At 43.0% G+C, this 15292-nt stretch overlaps 1 protein-coding gene across 3 annotated transcripts in view; it reads right to left on the bottom strand.

Annotated features, from left to right (window-relative positions):
* Nucleotides 1-9046, bottom strand: part of F13A1 (coagulation factor XIII A chain) — a 217369-nt gene extending 208323 nt beyond the window's left edge. For all 3 annotated transcript variants that reach the window (XR_014550598.1, XR_014550599.1, XM_083623854.1), the window contains exons 1-3: nucleotides 8898-9046; nucleotides 8136-8318; nucleotides 430-618 (exon numbers count right to left, since the gene is read on the bottom strand). Coding sequence is in view for 1 of the 3 variants with exons in the window: in XM_083623854.1 (XP_083479980.1) it covers nucleotides 430-618; nucleotides 8136-8295 (349 nt within the window). In the remaining 2 variants the exon portion in view is untranslated. The remainder of the gene's footprint in view (nucleotides 1-429; nucleotides 619-8135; nucleotides 8319-8897) is intronic.
* Nucleotides 9047-15292: the final 6246 nt, after the last annotated feature.

The following is a 15292-nucleotide window of genomic DNA, read 5'->3' on the forward strand; positions in this document are numbered from 1 at the left end:
ACGGAGGCTGAAGTTCATTTGTGTTGGAACTCACTCCACTCACTTCCTGCCTGGACAAACCTTTATGTATTTTGTGTTTTTAATCTCACATTATTATGCTGTGAACTACCCTGAGATCTACGGACGATGGGCGGCATACAAATTTAATAAATAAGCAAATTGCTCAACGTTCTCTGTCTCCTGCCATGGCTCATTTCAAATGTAAATGCACAGTCCCACCCACCCCAGTTTGAAGCACTGAGAAATAATTTGTTTTTGCTTTATTTTTTGTTTTTCAAAACAAAGACCAGTATCTTCTACATACCTAGCAGTCTTTGCCATCTGTAAGGACACCCTCCTCCACTCCCATCTCATCCATTTGCCCCCCTGTCTAGTATAATAATCCAGTGAAGAGAAGGGTGGTGGTGAACATCACCATTTGACACTTACCTATAATGTACTCAATCCAGAAATGGTCCTTTTCTGGATTGTACGGGCGGTTGAATGTGAGTTGGATGTGGAAGGGCTGCCCTCGGCGCACAATCAGCTTGAGGTTGTAGTATCGCTCCGTGTGGTGTTCTCTCTTATTAATGTCATCTTCACGGTTGAACAAATGGACTTCCTGCACTTCCAGAACATCTGCAGGTGCACAAAGAGATGACCAACATGGCATTTTTAGTTCCTTCTTGTCACTTGGTTCCCAGAATTAATTCCTTTCCCTTTACCATTTTATCTCACAAATTTCAGACCCTGCCTTTGAATTCTTTAAAATAAAAATTAAAAAAACCCACTTGCAGGGCAATCATAAATTAAATCAAACTCAAGGACCGCAATACCTCAAGGACTGCCTCTTTCCATATGAACCTACCTGGACCCTGAGATCATCTTCTGAGGCCATCCTTTATATCCTTCCTCCTCGAGAAGTCCAGAGGATGGCAACATGAGAACGGGCCTTCTCTGCAGTGGCTCCCTGTCTGACGCCTTCATTGTACATGTTTAAGTGCCAGGCAAAAACATTCCTTTTTAACCAGGCCTTTGGTTGATCTGATTTACATCCTATGCCCTTTTAAAAAAATTTTTTTTGGGGGGGGGGAGGCTATTGGGTTGTTGTTTTTATTTTTATTATGTATTTTGTGGTTTTCTATCTTGATTTTATTCTGTGAACCGCCCTGAGACCCCCAGGTAAAGGGTGGTAAATAAATTCTAACAACAACAATATAAAGATTAAGCTCATTGAGCAGCAGGCATCCAGCGTTACCATGCAAATGATCTAAAGAGCCTAGGCAAACATTCACCTGGTCCCTCAAAGGAACAAGGAGGATAAGGCTTTTTCATATAAGATATGGCTATCATATCAATGGCTATCAGCTATCTATTACCTCTGGTATCAGAGGCAGTGTGCTTCTGAAAACCAGCTGTTGGGGGTCATGTGTTCTCATGTCCTACTCATGGGCTACCCGGAGGCATCTGGTTAGCCGATGAGCAAACAGAATGTTGGACTAGATAGACATTTGGCTTTATCCAACAAGAACATTTCTTATGTTCTTCAGTATTGGCCTCAGGCACACTTGCCTGGGGATATGCTCCAAGGATGGAGTGCCACAACCAAAAAGGCCCCATCTTACACCAACACAGGTGTGGCTCCTGAGAAGAAGTTCAAAAGGCAGAGTTCATCATTGTGCATGTCGATATGAGAGGTAGCAGTCCTGAGCTGTATAGGTTCAAACTTTCCCTCATTCTTTTCCGAAGATCAGAAGTCAAAGAAGAATAGGAGTACTAGAGGGGCATGGCTCGTGCACAAGCAAAGTGGCAGTTTGAATTCAGGCCTCTGACAACCAGTTCAGGTCTTCCAGGTCCTTGTGACATTTGCAAGTGCTATTGAATGCCAGTTCATAGGCACACAGCTTTTTTGTTTTTTGTTTAAGCCCTACCAGGTCTAATTTTGCCTATGCTTGGAGCTTTCTCACCAGTTCTCTTCTGCCTGCCATTCATTATGTATTGGGCAGAGCTGTGCTTCATCAGATAATGCATGTCACTGGGATTACCAGTACGACTTGAAAACTCCAGACAAGCTCAATTCCCTACAGGCTGTGTAACGTAGAGATTCTATGTACTGGGGAAGGAAGTGTTTTCCCCCCAGCTGCTCCACAGTGATTAGCATTCAGAAACAGGACTCAATAGATTGTATTATCATATTTGTCATTACCTCCCAAATCCCTGCTCAAAAGGATATTGCATCAATATCTGTTGCGTGACAGAATAGGGGTTGCTTTTCTTTTTGGAGTCTAAGGGTGCTTCAAGTTTAGCACATGATGCAAATTGGCTGCTTTTTTGATATCTGTTTTTAATTTCACAACAAATATGGCACTGGAATGAAGATGAAATCAACAACACATTGCTGTTTTTATGATATTGGCTCTAGACACAGTGCTGGTTAAAGTGACCCTTTTGCTTAATGGATGCTAGGAGATGGCTTTTAATTTAGGATTAGCATCTTTCTATAATGTAACCAGTTCAGTCTCGAACAATCTGTTTTAGCAGTTTTTATTTAGATAAGGAGTCCAGAAATGTTCACCCAAAGGATTGTCCTGTGATTTTTGAGGCAAAATCTAGTAGCTGCTAAGGGATGCTGAGCATCCAGCATGTTTCTAGACCTCATGATTTGGCAGGGGGTTGGGGTGGGAAGGAAACTAAAGCCATATAAGCAGTACTTGAAATTCCCATGGAATACTGTGCAAGTGTTTGGATGAGGTTTCATTAAAGGGCAGTTGAGACTTGTCAGCAGAGGACCAGGCTGCTTTCTGATAGGATTGAGCCCCCCCAAAATATGTATTTTTTACATTTTGCTTTAACGATTGGGCAGGAAGCAAAAGAGATGCCACATAAAGTAAGGGTGATTCTGGGGTCTGCGAAATGGTGGCTGGGGGTGGGGGAGAGATTCCTTAATGAGAGAGTTTTCAGATTACTAAGTTTTGAAACTTCCACTATTTACAGACTGACTTGGTTTTAGAAGCCTGACTGCATTATTCTTTCCATGCTCCTTGCTTTGATTGTGTGACTTTTCTAGCTATCACTACTGTCTGTTCAACTCAGGACGTGTATAGCATTGCATTGTTTGTTTGTTTTTGTTGTTGTTATGTTCAGTTAAGAGATTTCTGTTAGAAAACTGGAGAAAGGCTCTTGAGAGACATGAAGCCTGCTCAACATTACCATCAACGCTTTAAGCGTAAAAGGCACCATTTCACGTCAATGAGCTCACTTTTGCTTACGAACCCAGGAGCCCAGCCCTATTGCTGCTCTAGATTCCCAAAACTGGATGGATCTCAGGACGATGAATTGGATTTAGAAGCTTCAGCTGTGAACTGCAATAAAGTGCTGCAGAGCAGAGTGCTCCCGTTCAGAGTTCCGGCCAGTCTTGCCTTCCTCAAGATACCTTGTTCCATTCCCTCTTCCCACTGGGTTCTATTTTCCCAAGCATGGGTCCAAGAGGTTTTCTGCTTGTCCCATGCTTTCTGGGTTTTATTTTTTATTTTTGTCCTAGCTGCCCAGAGTGGCTGGGGCAGCCCAGCCAGATGGGTGGGGTATAAATAATAAAATTATTATTACCCAGGAAAATCCACTGTTTACCACTGAACCAGAAGAAACTTAAATCTGCAGGAAAAACCCATTGACGTTTCTTCTGAGTCAGTGGTAAATTGCAGGTTTTCCCTGGGTAAAGTAGCACACACAAGCAAAAGTGTGGACAAGCCCTCCGTCGGCAGTTTGTGCCCACTGAAAAGACTCAATTCTCTTTGAGTTGTCCTGGATTCCACACACGCACACCTGCTACCTAAGGGATTTTTCTAATGATTTGCCAAACTTTGAGCCTACTGCTCACTCCCTCTTCTGTGTGGCTGGTGCCATCTTGGTTCTTGGAGAAGCAAGTTTCCTGTCAGTATTTATGGTAGGCAAGGACAGTTCTCTGCATGAACAACTATTATCTAAATACATTGGCGTGGAGGGGAGGTACTTAATAGCGAAGGGGAATACCAGTAAACATGCTCACCGTGCAGGCAATTATACGGCCCTTATTAACGGCAGCCCCTCTCCAGTCAAGTCATTTGAATTTCCCATTCTCAACTTCTGAACATCTGACTCCTGACCTTACAGGACGTAAATGAGGCCTCATGAATGATGCAGCCTCTTTGAAGGCCCGTAATGCATACTGGAGGCAATCCCCACTATCTCCAAATCAAATTTTAATGCAACAGCTGAGCGCCCTTATTGTAATGTCAAACAAAAGAGCCCTGTGGCTGCCCTGAGAAAATATACTGCCCTGTATGCTGCTTCCCGTTACAGGAGTGCTCTAATAAGGTTTGTCCTTGGGCCGACTAGAGAAAGCCAGGCTGATAGGTTCCCGGAGGGTTAATCATGTGGTATCATCATCATAAAACCACGTTTGAAAGCTGGTTTCAGCTCCATAACACCTATTCCCGGTTGACCGTTTCCACGCCGTTAAAAGTATGATTTGAACTTCATTCTGCTGCCTAGATCAGGGTATGAATTGATTTTTAAGTTCCTTGGGCTTAAAAAAACCCCTCAGTTTATTATACTAGGGCTGCACTCCTATGAAGAAGAAGAAGAAGAGAAGAGTTTGGATTTGATATCCCACTTTATCACTACCCTAAGGAGTCTCAAAGTGGCTAACATTCTCCTTGCCCTTCCTCCCCCACAACAAACATTCTGTGAGGTGAGTGGGGCTGAGAGACTTCAGAGAAGTGTGACTAGCCCAAGGTCACCCAGCAGCTGCATGTGGAGGAGCGGGGAATCAAACCCCGTTCACCAGATTACGAGTCCACTGCTCTTAACCACTACACCACGCTGGCACTATGCACAAGTACTTGGGAGGAAGTCCCAATGATTTCAGTGGGGTCACAGGAACTGCAGTTTCTCATGCCAGGTCAGGCTATTTATTTAGCGAGCCAAGTATCTGTAGAATGTTAAATGCAGTCAAATCAACAATTCATGTTTTGCCAGAAAGGGCTGAGGCTCACAGAGCTTTCCTGTGAACTTGCTAGAGAGAACTCTGTGAGATCACGCCCCTTTGTGTCCTGAGAGGAAGAAGGTGTAGCTATATATGATTATCCCTGCTTGGGCTCTTCTCCACCATGCCGCTGTGCTAGGGGGGATCAGGATCAGGTCTGCAATGATAGACTCAAAATGAACCTAGAAGGATATAATATTAATTTATTATTTATACCCCGCCCATCTGGCTGGATTTCCCCAGCCACTCTGGGTGGCTCCCAACAGAATATTAAAAACATGATAAAACATTAAAAACTTTCCTAAACAGGACTGCCTTCAGATGTCTTCTAAAAGTCCCTCACTGCGAGATGTGAGGTTACAGGGAACCAGGCAGAGGGCCGTCACGGTGAAGGTGCCCACCCTGTGGATCGCCCTCCCATCAGATGTCAAAGAAAAACAACTATCTGACTTTCAGAAGACATCTGAAGGCATTCCCTGTTTAGGGAAGTTTTTAAGGTTTGAAGTTTTATTCTGTTTTTTTAATCTGTTGGGAGCCGCCCAGAGTGGCTGGGGAAACCCAGGCAGATGGGCAGGGTAGAAATAATAATAATAATACAGTGGTACCTTGGGTTACATACGCTTCAGGTTACATACGCTTCAGGTTACACACTCCGCTAACCCAGAAATAGTGCTTCAGGTTAAGAACTTTGCTTCAGGATAAGAACAGAAATCGGGCTCCGGCGGTTGTGGCGGCAGCAGGAGGCCGCATTAGCTAAAGTGGTTCTTCAGGTTAAGAACAGTTTCAGGTTAAGAATGGACCTCCGGAACAAATTAAGTTCTTAACCCAAGGTACCACTGTAATATTGTTATTGTTATTGTTATTGTTATTGTTATTGTTATTGTTATTGTTATTGTTATTGTTATTGTTATTAGAGACTTCCTATGTACTGTGTGCTACGGAGGAGGGGAAGGAGGACTCCAGTTCTGGCAGCAGCCCCATGTCTCATGTTAACATCTCAACCTGCCTCCAAGTGAAACACCAGCAAAAGTTCTTGCAAGGCATGGAATCAATCAGCACCGCTGTCTAATAAATTCATCACAGCTCCGAGTATGTGACCCTGGGAGTCCATGAGCCACCTCACCTTGAAATGTTAACTCCCTCCTGACGGGAGGGGGCGGGGCGGGAAGCCAGGAGGTCACGGAGCAAGTCAGGGATGCGTTCAGCTCAGCATCCCCAGTGGCCCAGCCCTCCCTGATATTCCCCATCTCCATGGCAGCTGATTCTCCTCGCAATCACACCCCCACCGATTCTTCACGACGGGACCATCTGCTCCCCTTGCTCCCTTGTACGCATGCCAGCAGCCAATTTACAACAACGTCCGTCCCCCCCACGACATGAATGTTGATAATTTATGCGAGGAAACCCCCACAGGGATTTCTACCAGGATGGTGGCAGGAGTAATTCCCTCCTGCATCCTCCATGCCAGCTCAGGCAAAATGCCAGGGGCAAATGCAGAAACCCAAAAGCAGAAGATCTTATTTGAATGGAGTACACTTACACAGAGCTGATCAGGGTAACGTGTACAGTGGTACCTCGGGCTAAGTACTTAATTCGTTCTGGAGGTCCGTACTTAACCTGAAACTGTTCTTAACCTGAAGTACCACTTTAGCTAATGGGGCCTCCTGCTGCTGCTGTGCTGCCGCTGCACGATTTCTGTTCTCATCCTGAAGCAAAGTTCTTAACCTGAGGTAATATTTCTGGGTTAACGGAGTCTGTAATCTGAAGCGTATGTAACCTGAAGCGTATGTAACCCGAGGTACTACTGAATTTGTGGGGAGGGTGTCAATACTTCAGCCCCATAAGCAAAACTGAGAAGAGCTTTCAAATGCAGATCTCACCCTTCTAATAATTATCAACATATTTTCACTTCTCTGGGCACCTGCTTTTCATTTAGTGACAACTTACCTTAATTCTCCTTACACTGATATACGCAGATATGTAAAATTGTGATGGCTTTTTTCTTCTGTGTATGTGAACCAAAGTTGCAGGATGGGGGGTGGGTTTAAAGTCTCTCTCTTTGCACTGCTTATGCTTTGGAATGTTGTTGGTTTTTGTGTTTTTTTAAACCAATAAAATTAATTTTTTAACACTGGTTATTAATGTGGTGGTGATGAAATGAAGAAGTAAAAGAGGAAGAAGGCCATCATCATGATGTGCATATTATTTGTTATTTATTATATATAGATAGATATTTGCAGTCCATGAGCAGTATGCATTGCAGTATAGCAGACGAACGGTCCCTAAAATTGGAAACGGGTGAAGCAGAAGGAAAGGAAGGAAGTGGAAGCAAGGAGATGCAGGGACACAATGTGCAGCTGTTCTGGCTCAGCTTAGATACAGCACACGATGGGGATAGGCTTCTGACTTCATAAGACTATTACAACACCCTGCAATTTTTAATGGACTAACAATGAAGGAGAAACTTGGATCAGCAACCCAAAAAGCTTGTGGAGCACTTAAGAGTTTGTTTGCACACTTGAAAGCTCTGCTCATTGCCTCCCTCTGCTGCAGTCTCTCCGGGCTGAGGCCACGCGAAACACGACTCACGCTTTTTAATTGAAGGCTTTTATTGCGAAGAAAAAAACAGCCGTGGACCCTGACCCTCGGCAGATCTGGGACCCACAGCTGCCTTTCTCTTCATTAAAAAGGAGAAATTGTGACACCTGTTTGAAAGCAGGTAGTTTGGACCTTACTTTGTATTGGATGCCACTCGGAAAAGTCCCCTGGCCTTCAATAATACCTTTGCAGGAGCATGAAGAGCCTGCAGCAAGAAGTGAGGACCTCTAATTCCCCCTTCTCCCACTGCAGCAGGAGCAGAGGGCTATACGTTTTCCTTTAGTACCTCACCCTGGACTTCAGGTTTCTGCAAAATCATAGAATCATAAAATTGTAGCGTTGGAAGGGACGCTGAGGATCATCTAGTCCAACCCCATGCAATATGGAGAAATGCAGTTGTTCCTCTTTCAGATGCATTCTGGGGAAATAATGGATTACCTCTGAACCTCAACATTTGGCAACATGCCCAACCTGGGTGCAGGTCTCAGGGGAAGCACGTTTTGCTCTGTCTAAACTGTGAGGCTCCTTGCCATACCTTGCAGCTTATATCCTCTCGGCACCAAGCCGATCGTCTCCATTTCAGGAACTTCATCTTCTTCTGCGTTGGAGACATTGGGTGGGAGAGCTCTTCTCCCACTTGGACCTGTGGGAAGCCCTTTCTTCTTCTGCCTCTCTGCGGCCGTTGGCTCCGTCATTGCAACTCGGTCTCTGATATCCTCTTGAAAGGGAGGAAGCAGGGAGATAAAAGGGGAAATGTGAGCGAGTCAGCAGTGTACCGACTGTGCGATGCCACCAAGTTAGGAGGGTTTTTTGAGGACGTCAAAAATATATCAAAAAACAAAGCAGCTTCAGACCAATGTCAGAATATTACTCCCCCAAGTTCCTCTGGCGATTGGTGCAAAGTTGGAAAGGATATCTACATTTTCAAAACTCGAGGAGCATCTGGGGGAAATGAAAATTCCAAACTTTTGAAAAAATCCCATGCAACAGATTTTTTTAAAAAAATAATAATAATGACATTTGGAAGGTGAAATGAAAAATTTGTCTACCTGGACGTATAATCCTTCCCAACTAAAACACACACCCCATATAGTACAACTTACTAGAAATTACCCTCTTAATAGAACAGACATGTGCATGTGTAGAGCACACTTCCTAGAAAGAGCCTGAACATCTTGCTCGCAAAATGCTTTGGGTTAGAGCAGCTCAACTACTTTGAAGCCCCAAGTCAAGCAATTTTTTTTACCAAGTATTAATTAAATAACAGGAGGCATACAGTCAGCTAGAAGAGAGATACCTTGTGTTCGGTGTAGTTTCTCCTCCGTTTCACAAGTACAGCAAACTCTGACGTAAGATATCCTTGAGCAATTGCTATATATGGCCTCAGCCTTCCCCCACCCACCCCCTCCATTCCCTCCCCTTCACGCCTGTAACAGGACAGCTCCCATCAGATACCAGCAGCTGCAGCTGAGACTTGCTTTGCTCTCACCCCCTTGCTAATCTGCCCTGCCTTCACAGAAAAGGAATGTTCAGATTAATTGGTGGGAAATCCCTTGGTATGTCTCCCAAGTGGGAAAATTAGTCCCAAACCTCAGGGGTGTGCCTGGGAAATAAAGAGTATGGCCGTGCTAAAATACAAAGAACAATGGGAGTTAGTTGGCGTTCTGAACCATTAAAACAATCTGCATGTTCCTGCTGGATGCTGCACAGTATCTGGGATGGGACCATCCCAAAAGTTGGACCTGCAAGAACCAAAACATTTTCCAGTTAAGTCAGAGTTGGAAGTATCTGCTCATGAATCTGGCATGAATGCCCTGCACCTTCAAGGATAGTTTCGTGTACTTCATAGCAGCTACCCAAATAGAAAATTGAACGTACACTGAAAACTTCACACAATGAATGAATTTTCACCATTCGGATCCAAAAGTCTGCATTTTGAACGTGAAATTTTGTTTGACTGAGAATTTGAAATTCAGCTGCTTTAGGCTTGCTGGAATCCCCTGATAGTTTGATTTTGGCAGGTAATGAAAAATGTTGAAGAGGCCATCATTCAGGGTTGGAGCCTTAGCTGATAGTACGTTGTTGAATCTATTGCCTTTCGATTTCCCCAGGTGTTTCACCTTTGGAAGTTCTCTCTTATTCTGCTTTGTATATTATTTTAGTGCAACTTTTAAGCATGTTATAATATGCTGGCTATTTTAATGGATTGCAGCTATGGCTTTCCATGTGCTAATGAGGGGGATCCATCAGCAAAACTGGGGAAAGAGGCCTTTTTGTCATTCATCCACCCCTTCTGTGCAGCCCCCTGTGCCCTCCTCCCAAATCTGATGTCACTTTCCAGAGCAGATTTAGGGGGAAGCAGGGGGCTGCAGGGGAGAGGGGAAATCACCCAAAATTGTGTCTGTTAGCCCAGATTCCTTCCATCCATGGAGAGAACACATTGGCTAACATCTCCCCCATTGTGCATGGTAGTCTTTTATTATTAGCCACCCTATAATTTGATTGACTGGTGGAGGAAGGTCATATCACTCTTTCCTGCTTCTTGCTGATTGTGCAGGGAGAGACTTTCCTTCATCTATGGTTAGCCCAGAAGCCAAGCAGGCTGGGAGGACAGAAGTGATCATTCCCTTCTCCACTAGCTCGTTCACTCGCCTGCATGTGATTTCTGCTCACCTATGACTACCAGGCAAGCCGTTAACAAAAAGTCTGGATTAATGATCAGATTCAGTTTAAGCCACTACATCCATCTCATAAAGGCATCAGCTGTCAAACACTAATTTGCACTGCATGTTATCTACCAATTGCTGCCAGATTTATTATTATTTTTTAAAAAATAGCATTACATGTAACGTCAGCTATTAAATATTGTGCCTGTCAGCAAATGCTATTGCAAGTCAGTATTGCCAACTATGAAACAGTGATAGTTTCCAAAGTGTCTTTTGGGGAACTATGGATTCTTTGGAATGAGAAAATCAGTAATGGCAGCCAGACTTCCCCCAGAGACTATGAATCAATTTTGCTGCTTTTATGGGGGGTTGGGGTTGGGGGGGGGAAAGTAATTTTTATCCATCCCAAAGACAGCTTGCTCTTCATTGCCTGCCTTCCTACACACAGGGGCAGATGGGGCTCATCCACCTGGGAAGGTAGCCCATCGAGGAGAAAGGAAATTGACCCTAAACTTCCACTGCCTTGTGAGCTACCTTCAGGAGAAGAAAAGGCTAAGGAGGAAGCCCTACAGAAATCTGGACAGAGTCCCTAAGATGATTGGATGGGGTCTTGTACACCTCCTTCCAGCAACTCCTGAAGCCAAGCTGGTTTCAGATGTATTGTTCTGCTTTCTTCTGGATCACGTCAGCGAGGCCAAGAGAAGGGGGTCTTGTTGTCTGTCAGAAGGCAGGTGAGCAACCTCATCCTACCTGTCTCACCCCACCAACAGGCACTGCCTAACGCAACAGCCTCCACTGGCTGCAGGGAATGGAAGAGGAGGGTGGCGCGCCATAGCACAAATGGGAGCCTGTTGCTTGAACAGAACAGCAACATCAAATACAGCCCACTGACTCCATAACGATTTCGTCAGGTGACTTCACTGGAAGGGCTGACAATGGAGATACGTCATCGGAATGCTTATTGGGGACGGGTGAAGCTGATGTATTCTTTTGTCCTCCTTGCAATTTGGGGAAATGCTAAAATCAGTTCTGCTGGTATACAATTAATGATAACACATAGTAAAACTAGGTACAGTGGTACCTCGGTTTATGAACGTAATCCGTTCTGGAAGTCTGTTCTTAAACCGAAACTGTTCTTAAACTGAGGCGTGCTTTCCCTAATGAGGTCTCCCGCCGGTGCCCTTCCACCATTTGGATTCCGTTCTTAGACTGAGGTAAAGTTCACAAACCGGGACCCTACTTCCAGTTTTGCGGAGTTCGTAAACCGAATCGTTCTTAAACAGAACTGTTCTTAAACCGAGGTGCCACTGTATTGGGAAAAAAGTCTAAAGCTCTGAACAGAAGTGTTACCTTCATTTCAGTTACAGGGATGTAGGCACTCTGGATAATTTTACAGGATTTGATTTAATTTTACTGGATTTGATAGTTTTTACGGGATCAATCAAACAGGATTTGTTAAAAAATAGACATATTATGGACCCTATATGCAATGCTGTGTACTATGGAAAAGCCTTAGGAATACCTAGACTTTTGGCAAAGTTGAATGGAAACATTAATTCCAATTCTTATCTAAATTGATATTTGGAAATCCCTTCATATTGTTTTTTTAAAAATTGTATAGCAATAGCACAGTAGTAGTTCAGGTTAATGGATTCAGAATACCTAAACATGTGAAGAGGCACCGAACAAGGATGCCCCTTATCACCACTATTATTTGAATGGAAACATTGGCTTATAAGAAAATAACAGGAATATTAAGAAATGGACATATAATAGCATTGAACCTCTTTGCTGATGATATTGCCCTAATGGACCCAGAGACATCCCTGTCAGAGGTCATTAGGGAAGTCCATTTACCTTAACCGATAACAGTCACTTTACATGAGAAGTTAACTAGGAGAGTCCACAGCCTGAATGATGTATTTGAGACCGACGATTTTGTTGAAATATGGCACCCCTTTATAAAATATTCCAGTGAACATCCTGATGACTGGCACCCACACATATAGATTTGTCAGCAAATTTGACACAATTAGTCTTCTGTTTTGGGGGCGGGGCAAGGGAGAAACGCTTGTATTGTTTCCGTTTATATTTTTTCTGGAAAATTAATAAAATATTTATAAAAACAAATTAATGATAATTTTGCATGGGTTTTTGACATCTCACCAATAGTGATCACTAAACAATTGACGATAATTCCCGTGGTTTCCATTACCAAGAGATCAGCTAATCACAGGCACTGTGTAACTATAGGGGAAGCTGAATTAGTCGACATCAAATGATTAAAATGCGACGCAGAACAGCAGAAGTCATTAGCAGTCTGCTTTCCTCTGATGATATGTTACAATTGTGTGCCTCGTTTTTTGGCTCACTGACTCGACCGCAAAATGTTTTCCTAGTCTTGCAACAGACACTTAATAAGATTAATTCTGTCCTTGTGGAACCAGAGAGCATTGTCAAGACACCGAAACCTCGCTGCATAGTTTGAATGGGTTTGAATAAGCCCCTCTATTCCCCCCTCTCCCTGCTTCTCCATGCAAAAAAAGAACAAAGAAAAAAAGAGGGGGGGTCATGCAATTAGATTTTTTTCAATAAAAAAATCTGAATCAGTGAAATTTTGGGTGGAAATAAATGAAAGATTGCAAGCGAAATTTTTTTTTAAAGCCTTGGCTTTGTCATCAGGTTTAAAGACAGAATTACATTTTGGAAATTAATTAGCAAGGACTGTCATATCATTAGCAATCCTCTGACAAGAAATATAATGAATAGTCCTTGGGAACGATGTCTCTGTGATACCTGCAGAGCTAGATGGTAATTCATTCAGAATCTCAGAGTATTAAGTGTGAACTTTCTCAACTGGAATCACAGCACATCAGAGAGGTACAGAATTTAACCATGCAAGTTGCTATTAAGGACAAATACACACACACACACACACACACACAGAGAGAGAGAGAGAGAGAGAGAGAGAGAGAGAGAGTGTTAAGAATAGTAAAGTATTTGAATGCAATTTAGAATGCTGGCTACCTTGTTATTGTTAGACACTATCTAATTTAGTAGTAGTAGTAGATATATAGGTAGAAGGTAAAGGTAAAAGTAAAGGGACCCCTGACAATTAAGTCCAGTCGCAAACGACTCTAGGGTTGTGGCGCTCATCTTGATTTAAAGGCTGAGGGAGCCGGTGTTTGTCCGCTTCCGCAGATAGTTTTTCCGGGTCATGTGGCCAGCATGACTAAGCCGCTTCTGGTGAAACCAGAGCAGCACACAGAAACGTGTTTACCTTCCCGCCGGAGTGGTACCTATTTATCTACTTGTACTGGCATGCTTTCGAACTGCTAGGTTGGCAGGAGCTGGGACCAAACAACGGGAGTTCACCTCGTTGCAGGGATTCGAACCGCGACCTTTCAATCGGCAAGCCCAAGCAGCACAGTGGTTGAACCCACAGCGCCACCCATGTCCCAGATATATAGGTATACGTATTAGTAAATATATGTAAAAACAACAACACTCTGATGTTCCAAACTTTGCACAACATATACACAAAAGATATAAAGGCAAAACAAAAGAAATTCTTAAAAGTGACAGAGATAACATAAAATCCCCCAAAACAGAGGAGTAAAATATAACTATATTTTGACTGAGCTTTGTGGGGCCACATTTTCCACCTAAGATAGGCAAACGCTCTTTTTAAAAAACATATACAGGACTTGGGTTCAATTTACTACTGAACCAAGTTTATTGTTTTGCTGTGGACTGATAAGGCCTTGAGCAGCTTAGAAGTGTGGGTTATTCAACAGTTTAATGAAGAATAAAATGAGAATTCTCGGAATTCCTAGATTCAGGTTTGGGGCAAATATTCTCTTGGTGAGAGAACCCCAGCAGAGATTTAAAATAATAGAACATGCAGCAAAAGGAAACGTTGAAATATAGGTTGTTAGATCTTTAAAATATCCCTTTTGCTTCCTCTTTAGCACAAAAAAGACCACAGAGTTTGGTAAGTTAAAATTGGTTTTTACTTACAAACTCTTCAAAGGTCAGATTCATGTGCTTTTCCACATAACAGTCAGAAAGCACAGGCAGCAAAACTTAGGCTACAAAAATTGGCAAAATGTTTCTAAATCATTGGTCTAGAAACACAAGTACCCAAGCCTGCCGCTGCCTAAAATACACGTTTTTGCAAAGAAATTCTTCCTAATATAATGCACTTTTATATGCTATTTCCATTAATACATTTTGTGCACACCCTACCCTAGTATATGCATTTTTGTACACATTACTTAGTTGGAAAGCTGCACTGCCAATTTTGGAGAAGCATGAATTTTGTAAGATGGCTCTTTCGGTTCATATATTGTTTCAGAAAGTGCAGATTAAGTAGGTTCGCTTTTAAATTAATCAAATTTTCCCCTATCCCTACTTGGAAGGAAAAAGAAAGGGGGTGATAATTGACTCCCCTTCCTTCAATTGGGGCCATAGGAGCTCAATGCATGCCTTCCCACCTCCTTCAGAAATGCTCCTAAAAATTGGTAGTTGGCTTATGCATAAACCCAAGAAAATCCTACAGGAAGAAAAATTCAATAGAGAGACAAGCCAACAGCAGATATAAAGACAAAGAGGACACTATGTGTTCCACTCCTTCTAATAGCGAACTCAGGACATGAGTGGTGCCCTGACTGTAGTCAACTTATGGTATAAAGGGGTTAGTTAGAAAACTGGAGAACCTACCAAAATACCAGAATCATTAACCAGCTTGTTGATGAAACAGGGGCCATCATTATCTATCTTTTGACGTGGTTTTAGAGGCTGATTTGATCACCATACTGGATGACCTTTGCCAGCAGATGGAAAGGGGAGTGTGGCACTTGTTATTTCTCTTGAATTTCTCAGCGCCATTTTTTAATGCCATTGAAAAGCAAAGGTGAGAAAGGCCTCTGAGTGTGGTAAAAAAAAAAAAGGTTCAAAACCTCTAGTTGTGCCGAACTGCATCTAATTCAGCTCAGTGCATTTTGAATCAAGTTCTGATTCCGTG

Source organism: Podarcis filfolensis (genome assembly GCF_964270895.1).
Source record: "Podarcis filfolensis genome assembly, chromosome: 7".
Taxonomy (NCBI): domain Eukaryota; kingdom Metazoa; phylum Chordata; class Lepidosauria; order Squamata; family Lacertidae; genus Podarcis; species Podarcis filfolensis.